The 12,744-nt window shown below is 31.3% G+C and overlaps 1 protein-coding gene across 2 annotated transcripts in view; it reads right to left on the bottom strand.

Annotated features, from left to right (window-relative positions):
* Positions 1-274: 274 nt before the first annotated feature.
* LOC107072216 (uncharacterized) overlaps positions 275-12,744 on the bottom strand; it is a 34,667-nt gene continuing 22,197 nt past the window's right edge. Inside the window, exons 1-4 of one of the 2 annotated variants that reach the window (XM_015331974.2) lie at positions 8,853-12,640; positions 7,705-7,897; positions 7,002-7,146; positions 275-6,516 (exon numbers count right to left, since the gene is read on the bottom strand). In XM_015331974.2, the coding sequence (XP_015187460.2) occupies positions 6,200-6,516; positions 7,002-7,146; positions 7,705-7,897; positions 8,853-9,106 (909 nt within the window). In that variant the 5' untranslated portion in view covers positions 9,107-12,640 and the 3' untranslated portion in view covers positions 275-6,199. Of the gene's footprint in view, positions 6,517-7,001; positions 7,147-7,704; positions 7,898-8,852; positions 12,641-12,744 lie in introns of those variants that run through there. The other variant, XM_089175314.1, reaches the window with a different exon arrangement.

Here is a 12,744-nt window from a genome sequence, read left to right as displayed (position 1 = left end):
AGCAATCGGAAGATTAGCCTTCGAATGAATGACGTAAATGTAAAATCACGTGGGCGAGATATAAATGAAAAATATTGCCAAATAAAATTATCGCAATGATTTTCAAATTCGATGAATGAATCAATTTTAATAATCCTCTTTTTTATAATCCGAATGAAATCTATCGAATAAAAATTGTTCGATACAATATTTAAATCGATAAATGAGTTTTTTTGTTTGTTTGTTTGTTTGTTAGTGAAAACGTTTTATTAAACTCTGAAAGTTACAATAGCGGTAGAGTTTTTTCTTGATTTATTATTTTTTTTTCTTTCTTTTTTTTTTTTACTTGCTGTTTGCTATAGAATCACATATAGGATTACAACATCAGCGTTTCTTTAAGGAGAGGCTATTCACGTGTAACTGACATGGTATATCTTTTTTTTTTCTTGCCCATCTTATTCTTTCTTCTTGATCAACGTCGTAATCATACCTATTTGCAATGATCGAACGTATATACTTGTACATATTATATCATGAGAAAGTATGCCTTACATGTTCACTTTACAATCTATGTAAAAATCGTAATGTTATCATTGCATTTTCTGACTGCAACAAAGGTAATCCCAAAAATATATATATTTAATATATTTATCCGATAATAAACGGAACAAATGACAACAACTTGTACGTAAAATTTATAATTAATAACTTATTACATAAGACAATAATTAATCATCTAAAATCCATCTTACAGAGCTATCCATGTTGATTATTCGTAAAAAGCTCTGATTTATAATAATGGAGTAGAGTTCCAAACTAAATAGGAGGAACTTATTTATATTTATATATATGTATATATATATTTGTATACGTATGTATGTATATACAAAACATTGCGTGCGTACACCTGTGTATAACCAGTCAGCGAATGTTAGTTCGAAAGAATTGCATATGCGTGTATATAATGATTAAAAATAACGATTGAGAGATTGCCTTTCTTGAATCGTTTATATACTTTCCCTCGTTATATGTATGTATATATTTTAATTATATACCGGTTATCTATGGATTCATTGAACGATCGCAACGCGTTTTTTTTTTTTTTTTTTAATAGTTTGTTTCTACGATCGTTCCACGGCACAGAGGGAAACAGTATCTTATTATCACAATATGAACGTTCATTTTTTTCATTTTCTTCTATTCTTTTATTTCTTAAATAAACCCTTAAACCCTTTTTTTTGTTAGTTGCCATTTGTTTGTTTGTGAATACCCTGAAGAGGGTATCATATACACGTTTAGCCGATACTCTGTGCGTTTTAACGTAAGAGGTTTATACTTTTTATTTTATTTTATTTTTTTATTTTTTATTTATGTATAAGAGAGAAAAAAATGCTTCGCGAAAAGAAAGATAGGCTCGCATGAAGTACGATTTAGAAACTACAAGATCACGTGAGAATTCAAGAAAGTTCAGATGCCTATAGAAGTTGTGTGTTGTGCTTGGCATATTACATACTTTCTAATATTTTTCATTTATTTATTTATTTGTTTATTTATTTATTTATTTCTACTCTTGTAATTATTACGCATTAATTATTTCGCGTACAAACTCAAGCAAGTTCTCACTAACAGAAATACATTTAGATCTTTCGCGAGACGTTTCAACGATTTTCAATTCCAAAATCACTTGCATATAATCCAATTGAAATTATTTTCTATCGAACTACTTGATCTTTTCAAAATTTCAAATCTAAATAAGAAAAAGAAAATGTGACAAATAATAGAAATGACGTCTCTTAAGAGTCTTATTAATTAATCGTCGCATTTGATCCAAGTATTTGTCAAGAGACGAACCTACCTACGTACACACGCGGCTTATTTTATTTATTTATCATAGACACAACTTATTTTGTAGATTTTTATTTTGTAGAAGTCCTCGTGACACTTTCTTGTCGTCATTTGAAACTCATATTCGAATTTAATTCGCAGAAAACGCTGGGCAGGAGCGTGATACTATTACAATCAGTGAACTAACAATAATGATTAATATTCTACTTGGTTAATTGCATTAATTAAAAAAACAAACAAACGGACGCAAAAAGTATATGATATATATGAATATTGCTATTACATATTATATATAATATAGGTTAATATGGTATGTATGTATGTATGTATGTATGTATATAGTGAAGCGTTTGAGAATAATTCGATTGCAAATGACCCTCAACTACGATCCATAAAGTATGGTGTAGAAAAATGGAAGAAAATTATTAGGATTAGTAGAAAATGCAAATAAAAAAATTCTATTAGTTAGTTAATATTACTATTTAAATATCGGCGAGAGCGCGCGAGAGAGAGAGAGAGAGAGAAAATGGAAGAAATGTTTATTTTATTCGAAGAAGCTGCGTTTTCATAAGCGTAATTCGTTTTTCTTTATGTTGTTTTTATTTTATTTTTATTTTATTTTATTTATTTATTTTGTTTGAATCGTATTTCGAATTTAGATATTATTGGCCGTTTTGCACCGTTTGTTCACCTTTCCAACCCTCTTCTAAACGTTTTCAGCTTGTAGCCGTGCTGAATCGAAGAACAAGGTAACGATAAAAACGTATTAGAAGGGGATCAAAAGGAAAATACGCGCTTTAGAAAATTGCATTGAAAGTTTGTCGTTAGAGAGCTTAAATTATCATACTATGTAATTATGTATTTACACGCGTTAGTTTTTAAAGGGAAGTTCGAGCTTTTACTGTGTCCATGGTTTTTTTTTTTTTTTAAATGCCACAGCGCTAAAGGTATATATATATATATATTATGTATTTAATTAGTATGTAAACCCACTTACTTCGTGTTCAAGATCGATAATTCTTTTTGGAAAAATCTCCAGGAGAAATATTTTTCATCAAAAATTAACGATCGCGGTTACGAATTAGGAAATAACTTTTTTATATTATATTATATTATACTATTTTATATTATCTTATATTATATTACTTTTTATCGATTCTTATCTTTAAATAGACATTTCATACTAAATTAAGAGTTAACTCATGCTTTATAATTAAACGTCATGTTAAAGTGTATATGCTCAATCTTCATCTTACTCTCTCTTTCTTTTTCTATCTCTCCCTTTTCTTCTAATTTGTTATACTTATTTATATCACTGCACCAGATGACCAAGAATAAATAAATAAAATAGCTGCGAAAGACGAATATATACGTGACGATATTTTAACCCTGATAAAAATTTCATTTCTGCCATCTGGCGCGTTTCGCTTCGTTAAATTATCTTATACAATATATCTGTTCATTAGACATTAAATTTGTAATAACTTTAAGTGGACCCCAACGGTAGTCGAACGTGTACGCCCACGTGATGGGAAAAGTTTCGTCATCGTGTTTTTCCTTTGTAAAATACGAACAACGTATTACGTGATTACGTTCTTACTTAAGAAAGACAATGAAAAAATAACGATCGATAAATATCGTTACGTTTACAGATACGAAACGATTTTAATCGATCTTACAATTAGGGCACGAATAATATTACAATGATTTTTTCTTTTTAAAGCGAATTTGGCAGCGCTTCTTTTTTTTAATCGACCCTATCGCAAGTACCTCAAGATAGGCATGACCATAGATCGACTATTTCAATTATAATTCATTAATTATTCATTATTTTGTTGTTGTCCGAACACATGAAATATTTCTTTGTCTTTATTTTCAAAGGAATTTAAAAAATTATATAATCGATATCTCGTCAGCGAATGGGTCGATAAATTTTGTTTAACTCTCTCGACGATTAAATAAATAATACGTACACACATACACCTAGCCTGATAAAATATTATATCATTCTCGTTTGGTCTTCCCGTCACGTGGGCAAATAAGATTTATTTATTTTTTTTTTTTTTTGGTTTTCTCCATCTTCCCACCTCGCTGCTTAAAAGTATAAATATCCTAGTGTAAATAGAGAATTTAAATATTTTTTTATTCGAAAGACACATAGATTTTCGCATAACGCTGCGCTCGCAAGATTGCTGTAAATTCTTATACACGTTTTCTTGTTTGTTTTTGTATTTTTGTTTTTTTTTCTTTTCATTTTTTTAATAATATCTTTATCGTTATTTATTATAATCATCGTCATCATCATCATCATCATCTTTGTTTTTATTATACTTGTTTTTTGTCCATTTTTCTTATCCATTTTGCTAAAATACTTATCCTCGATAAAATAGCATCGAGATTAAAGTGCAAGTGCTGAGTAAAATGTATCGATAAAGTCCTAGCTAAAAGTAACGACACTTATTATTATTATTATTATTATTATTACGGTCCTCATCCCTCTTCCAATTGTCCTTATCAATTTAATTATTTATCCTACTTTCCCTCTTCTTTTTTTACTTTCACTTTCGTTCGTTTTTTTTCGAACGTTTCATTCATCTTCCTATATATCATCACTCATTCAGTATAATAATATATACAAAGCTCGTATTAGAAAAATTCGAGCGATGTTTGATGTTGTGTAAATAGGTGATTGTGTGTGTGTGTGTGTGTATGCGTGTGTCGAGAATTTCACATAAAATTTGTTGTTTTTTTTTCCCCACTGGTTACTGGTAATTCTCTTCGTTTCGTTTGAATAATAAAGCGAGAATAGGTGGATATCGACATCTATTTTTGATCCTTCTTTCTTAGCGCTAAAATAAAAACATCACCCACATGATTCTTCTGCTTGTATCACGTACGCGAATAAATAATCTTAGAAGATCGGACGTATGTATAGAAGCTTATTATATCAAACGTTTTGTTCCTTTCTTTTTTATTCTCAATTAAAAAACATTTCGCATAATTATAAATCGCGAATAAGTAATATCAAATAATAATATAGTTAAAGTGACGATCGATTGTTCCTTTCAAATTGTACTTATTTCGAAAGACAGAGGAATGAATTATTTATTTAATGATAGACGGGATAAACGATTTCTTATCTTTTACAGATTTAGAGATTTAAAAATTACGTACGTAATTCTTTTGACAATGTATGTATTTTTTCAACAATCGAGCTCGGTAGAAAGAAAAGTATTATGGATTGTTATCAAATATTTATGGTATATTGGTTTTCAAAATTGGCACATAAAATCACATTGAATTTATTCACCAATTATTCCGCCCAATCTCCATCTTATTTTTCATTTCCTATTCTTTCCTTCTTCCTCGCTCTTTTGTAATATTTTATCTTTTTTTTTCTTCTATCTTGTCAGACCGAGATATTCTTCATTCATTGTTCCATTTTTTTCCCGTCTAACGTATGCATTATGTTGTAAATATTCGTGCAGAGAGGAATTATTATTTGTTTCACCATTTGTTATATATGCGTCTCTACTCTACATATTTATATTTATATTTATATTTATATTTATATTTATATTTATATTTATATTTATATTTATATTTATATATATATTTGTGTATGTATGCATGTATGTATATACATATAACACTTTTTTGTACAGAAATTTCATCAGTTTTGTCAGAACAAATTTTAGTCTTTTATAATGGTAACGAGCTCTTTCGTTAATAATGCATAAGGTGTTTTGAATTGAACAATCTCCAAATTCTTCCAAATTTATCCATTTCTTCCATTTTTTAATATCATCATTTTCCATATATTAATTATTTAAATATATTAGAAATAAGTCTGATTAATCTGTAATAACTTGACAGAACAAGTACTACTACCCCATACACATTACAGAAAAGTGCACTTTCTTCAGTAACATTCAATTACTGAGTACACGGTACATAATACGTATATGTATAATATGTATAGTATAATATTATGTATATATATGTGTGTGTGTGTATAATATGTATTTGCATTATTTATATATAGAAAGTTACAAAAGATAAAAGAATCGAGTATAATGTACATATACAGGGCATCATAAGAGACATTGCGGCTTCTCGACGGATTTCCTTCTATTACTTTCTAACCATACCGGAGTTTTCTTTCATACATTCTCTTTCTCTCTCAAACATACCCACGATTTTGTGTTCATTTATTTTCTTTCTTCCTTGTTCCTTATTATCTTCTTTTTCTACCTCATCTCCCCCTTTCTCACTCTCTTCCTCTCTCTCTCTCTCTCTCTCTCTCTCTCTTATTCTTTATCTATCTTTCTTTCTCTTTTACTCTCCGATTCGCGCATCAAAATGATACAAAAGATTAGGCTTCATCCGGATAAGAGCTTTGAGAGCTACGCTTCTTCTTATGGTTACCGTGATGTTGATGATGATGATGATAATGTTGATACTGTTGTTGCTGATGTTGTTGTTGCTGCTCTTGTTGTTGCTCGGTGCGCATAAGAGCGTCGGTCTCCGGTTGGTTCTGATGACCGACTAGAAGGTCTAAGGTACCTCTCGATACCATTGCCTGATGATTGTGCTCGTTTGTTGATGGAGGAAGGGGAGTGGCTATGGGCGAATCCGCTGGTAAAGGAACGCAATGTAGGACGTAACATCTCACGGCAGCCAAGATGATACCTAAAAGTTACAAACTTTTTATTTATTCTTTGAATTTTCTAGTTATTAAATAAATAATTAGAAAAATGCGCGCCTGTAGGGATGCAACCTTTCAGACACACTTGAAAATGTTGCTTGCGAGCGCCATCTATTGGGACGGAATTTTTTTCTGCCCGAAAGATTGGCAACCCGTAATATATACGTGTATAAACAGTTTATGCAGAAAAAAAATTCCGTCCCAGTAGATGGCACTCGCAAGCAACATTTTCAAATGTGTCTGAAGGGTTGCACTCCTACAGACGCGCATTTTTTTCTAATTATTTATTTAAATTAGAAAAAAGTAAAAATAATATTATATAATAAAATATCCTATTCCCAATATACTATACATTTCTTTTGAAAAAAGATCTTAACTTTTGGTAGTACCGAAAGGGTTCATTCAAATATATTTTCTTCTTTTTCTAACTTTGTTAAAGATAAATCTTGAGAGGAAAAGATAAACTTACCCAGTAAGAGCAAAGTGGCGCCTGCGATGAGTAAAGCGAGTCTGTGGTCTGTGGTCGTTGCCCCCGGGGCAAGTTGGACAAGACCAACCACGAGTACCACTGCACCCAACAACAGACACACCACGACTGCGTGCAAACCGGATATCTGCGAATAACGACATTGTTAGACTATCTAGCAAATTTGAGAGAAGATTTTAATTGCATCATCAAACTATCGGAAAATCTCAAGGTCCAACAGGGTGTATCTTGAAATATTTGTTTTTTCATTGAAATCTGACGTGGTTCGAAAATATTGATAAAAGTTCTTAGTTTATCGATTGTAATAATATAATAAAGTATCTTACGTTGTTACGTTTCAAAGTCTATAGAATGATTTCACCTCGCATGTCCGTTAAATATAACACAACTACTTTTAGTCAAAATGATTTTTCGAAAGAGCTATTTAATGGACATTTTTAATCCTTTGCCGTTAATTAAATACAAGTTAATTTAAACAATTGTTAATTATTAAAAGAAATCTGCATGACAACGTTAAAAAAGAACTTTTGTTCGTACGCTTCGCAGTAGCAGTTGAACGACCTCGAGGTCGTTTGCCGGAGGAAAAATGTTTCCAAGGAAGAAAAAAAAATAAAAATGAAGATTTGAAAATAGGTCAAGAGAAAACGGAAATGTCCTCGTAGTGAAAGATTAAAACGTAGATTACCTTGCCGCAAAGATAAAGCTCTGGAAGCGGATCTAGATGACTATTGTGTCCGTGGGGACTAGGTGTAGGTGGTGAACCTTGAAGGGGTGGCATCCATTGGCCACCCAAATAAAGCTGACTCGGTCGTTTTAGCCTCTTTTCTTGTCTCCTGCGTTCATGGCGTACAGCCACTGCTGGCATGGCCCCGATCATGCTGCAAACATGCCATTCCACAATAATTACACTTATCAACGCTAATCGATCTGCATACTTTTTCTTTTTCTTTTTTTTTTTTTCTAGTAGTATAAAAAGAAGCTGATGCAAACATCTGTCATTTCAAAATGAGAAAGAAAAGTCAAAGCGGAAATGAATCATTTCAATTGACAATATTTTAATCCTACTTTGCTACATTTTGTCCTCACCAGGTTTTTCTTTATCGAGTTTAAACTTCTGATAATGTTATTCATTTATACAAATTCGGAACGAGATTAATTGTCAATTAGTAATACGTCGATTATTGGATAGAAAATAAATATTAATCGGTCCATCGATGATTCTAATTTTCACATTTGTCAATGGTAAACTCCGTATAAGTACGCGCGTGTACGATTTGGATATAATTATCGGAATGACAAGTGACTATCTAACTATCTGACAGAGAGATTGATAGTGCAACGAAGTAAATCGTAATTGCTTTACAATCGTATCGTCGGTGTGAAATAACTTATTCAAAGTGTTGAACTGTTATCATCGAGATGTAAGGACGATGACGTCAGTGATATTCGATTTTTACAAGAAAGATAAACAGGAGAAACACGATTTTCTAAATATATTCAAATATTTTGTTAATATAAAATATTCTTATATCGCCTCGATAAATATAAACACGATTCTATAGACCCTATCGTATGACCGTTTAATCGTTCGAAGGACCTAGATATGCCGATACAATACAAACTTATATTGTATAACAAGCAACATGTCGAAAATGTAAAAGAAAGAAAAATCTCGATAAGAAAATTTGAGTTAAAAATAAAATGATCAGAATAAAGGAATGAACCCTATTCAGGCACGACGACAATGTTGCAAGAAGGAAATAAAAAAGAAAATGATTGTATCGCAATGTTATATCTTTAGCGATAATCGTCGACTATTTTTTACATACATACCTGCCCTTATGAAAAAGTTGCTCTCGTTTGTTATGATCATCAGTGTATAGAGAAAAGTCGTACAATGAAATGTTGGCTTTAACGAGAAGCGGAAACGCGCAGGGTAGTTTCGTCGGTGGGTTCGTGAACCGCGAGACGGTATGAACTTTGGTGACCTCTTGTGACCCCACCGGTCGATACATCACTATATCCAGTCTTTGCCAGAGACAGGCTCCCCTGGGTGCTCGAAAGCAACCGTTCGCGAAAGCTTTCATGGGGGTACTGCTGCACCCTCAAATAAAAGGGAACCAACAACCTTCTATCGAAATCCTTCAAATCACGTCCTTCTCTTTTCTCTAATAATACTATACACGTTTTCCATTAACAAGAGAGAGAGAGAGAGAGAGAGAGAGGACTCTGCACAATTGCAACCTAAAGTTCCTGACGTTTGGTAGAAAAGGAAGAAACAGGGAATATCGATTATCACCTTAAACTATTTAGCTTCCGTACAGTTTTGCATCTGAAACTTTCTTTCTTCCTTCCTATTTCCATCCACATCTAAATCTTACCCTGTCATCCGTTCTTAGCATAAAACTTGATCACCATTTTGTATTCTATCATTGTCTCTATTGTTAGTATAAATTAAACGATTATTTCAATGGATTTATAAAACTTGAAAAATGAAGTAATATGATTTTAACTGTTAAAATAAAATAACTCGATTTTATTGAAACAATTATGAGTATTATTATTTGTTTGTTCTTTTATATGCAAGCTTTCAGTTCCAACGTAACATCGGGGATAACAAGTGGAAGAGTAAAATATATTCAAAGATATTTCATTAGAACTATTGCAATATTGAATTTGCATGAACTATGGGTATGTGCATATGAAATACGATATGAAGTTCGAATGATACAGGATTTAACAAATATACATTTATCAATATTCTCTTTATTGTTATTTTATTAATATTCGCAGAGAACATTTACCGAGTCTCCATAGAAATAGTATTAACATTTATTTTTATAATCTAAAAAAGAAAATCTCCATTAGGCGTTGTTTAATCAAATTAAATGTCAAACTATAAAAGTAAAATCATTGAAATAATACTTTCTTTTGATAATATTTTATAATCTTTCTTTTTTTGCATTAAAAACATTATTAACAAAGTAATTAATTTTCCATACGTATTGTGTTTCCAACACAATTTTCCTTCCCCGATAATAATTAAAATCTGATTTCTCGTATACACGCCTACGCATTCGTATAACGTTTTAACCTTTTACACGGTTACCTTTATTTATTTATTATTTTAATGAAAACATGTAAAAGTTATATTACATGGTATATTTTTCTAGAAATTGTGTGAACGATCGTGATGGTGCTATTGATGGATTAATTGTGTAAAGTTCACCGGTAAGTATAACAATATTACTATATGAATCACTAAGAAAATGGCAGCATGCTGGATACACGCCACGGAAGTGGGTATGAGTCATGCTTTAGCATCTTCCTGGAATAGTAGCAAAGAAGATCAATCGATAGGAAGAACGGGGATTCGTTCATGACTTTAAATAAATGTATCGTAGTATTTATATTGAAGCGAGTCATTGGACATTTCTAGATTTTCTAGCAAAATTCTATTAATTATATAGAAAAATTAGGTACATTTTGATTGTGTTTGTCACAAGAGCGATTTTCTCGATTAGTAAACTTACGTTACGTTAAAGTAGGACACAAGTGACTATACCATGCTTCTGTAACGTAGCCATCTAGAAAGGAAATATATCTAAAACTAAAGCCAGCTAGCTTTAATCGTCTCGACGCTAAATCGACACAACTACGAAAAAATAGAACAAAAAATATACGAAAGTAGGAGATACTATTTATGATCAATTCATATTGGTTTTCTCTTTTTTTTATGATTAGTCCTTTCAACCAAAGTCAAATTCACGACTTTCTACCCTACCCAGAAAATCGTGCGAAGATCTCTTATTTACCGCTCGTAAAACGTCATAAAAAAAAGATTTGGAACGAGTAAACCGACTCCGAGGGGATAAAAGTGTACATAGATGTACATAGGGTGTTTTAAAATATACGAATATAATTTCAGGGATGGTTTTAGTACGTTGAAATAAAATAAAATTTCCTATTATAGCTGTGCTTTTGTTTTTCAATCATTCGCATAAATTTACTGATTCCTTGTTAAATACCAAAATGACTATATAATGTAAAAGTACGAATTCTATGAGTCCACATATCTTGAAACACCTTGTATATACCTAGAGCACACATCTATACATTTGAAGTGTTCATTCCTGAAGGCTGTTGCTTCTCAGAAGACAATGTACCTTTCTACAATGTACCCCAGAATATTATAGTTTAGGTTCTTTTAAACAATGAATCCTGTCATCGCAAGAGATTTAAGATTTCGAAAGAGTAATCTTCACAAAATGTAAATACAACTCAAGTATGTATTGTAGTAGACTTAAAAGTGCAAGTATAAATGAATTATTCAGAACAAGGTATTGTCTATTCTTGATTTTTTCACTTTTGCAATTTTGTCTCTCTCTCTCTCTCTCTCTCTCTCTCTCTCTCTTTATAATATTATAAATAAAACATTAAACGAATTAGTTTTCAATAAGAATAAACGAAGTGAAACTTGAGATCCTTGTAGCAATTATGTTTGAACCAACTCGTTTATTTAAACTGTAGAACTGTGCGAAGGAAATTTGTGAGATACCTTCTTGGTTTTTGAAAATACGGAAATACGAAAGAGAGACAAGCAAGTCTTGTGTTATACCTTGTTACCATTTCGTTTCTTTCAGATACCAGCTTTAAAAATGAACTCAAGTTTCACGTGAATGTTTACATTTAAAAGGTAAACTACTTTCCTTTAGCAAGATACGGCTATGACAACTTCAGTCTGGAAATGTGATTAAAAAAGAGAATATGATGCGATGGTATCTATTTTTAATAATAAAAATACGTAACAATATTTAATACAAACAAAAGAAAAATTCATTTCTACAGCATTGACAAGAAATAAAATGGACTTAAAGTTAACATTTTTTTTTTTTATTTAAATTTAAAGTATTCTCCATTACTGGTCTTTTAAACGGTAATCTGTGCAATTTCCCCTAATTGTCGATACTAGGTAGCCTTGTATTATCGATAAAAGCTGAAGGAAATTGCAATCAAAACTAGGATAGAAAAAATGAAGAAAAATAAATGGTTGACCTTATTTTCTTCTATTTTTTCTATTAATTTTTCCGTTGGACCAACATTCTCAACGATAGAAAAAACAAATCTTCTAAAAAATAAATGTTCTTTTTCTCGATTATAGATTTGAAATATAAAATCCCGTTGAGATTGATTATTTCCCAGGAGCATTGACTTAGAAAATGAAGAGACAGTTTTGAATACGTTAGATGTCTCTAAATAGCCAACCTGACACGGATTAACGTCGACGTTAAAGAAGACTTTAACCGTTCAGCCAAACTATAATTCGCTTAGTTCGTTCTAGATTTCAAATATAATTTCATTTCTTTGCGTTAGATCGAGTACGTAACGAAGGTTCGATCGAATTATAAACGTAGTAGATTCTGGAATGTGTTATGGAACAAGGCAGAGGAAAATTGGTAGATGAGGTCGTCGGATATGTGAAAGAGGTAATAGAGAAGGTAGATCGAATTGAAGCTTATCAGCCTATCACTCGGTAAACAACAATTAATCGAGAATTAAGCCTCCAGACAATTTAATCTTTCAAATTATATCCCGAAGGTAGAACGTTGCGTTTATAGAGATACACTTTACAACTAATTTATTTGACAATAAAATAAACCTATCGAGGAAGAGATGTCATAATATACAATAAACATAAAGGAAAATGCATGGATCTCGTTGGATC

Source organism: Polistes dominula, unplaced genomic scaffold (genome assembly GCF_049000335.1).
Source record: "Polistes dominula isolate Pdom_NZ unplaced genomic scaffold, Pdom_raw_medaka contig_82, whole genome shotgun sequence".
Lineage (NCBI taxonomy): Eukaryota > Metazoa > Arthropoda > Insecta > Hymenoptera > Vespidae > Polistes > Polistes dominula.
Note: the sequence above shows the minus strand (reverse complement) of the source record. Positions and strands in the feature narration are given on the sequence as shown.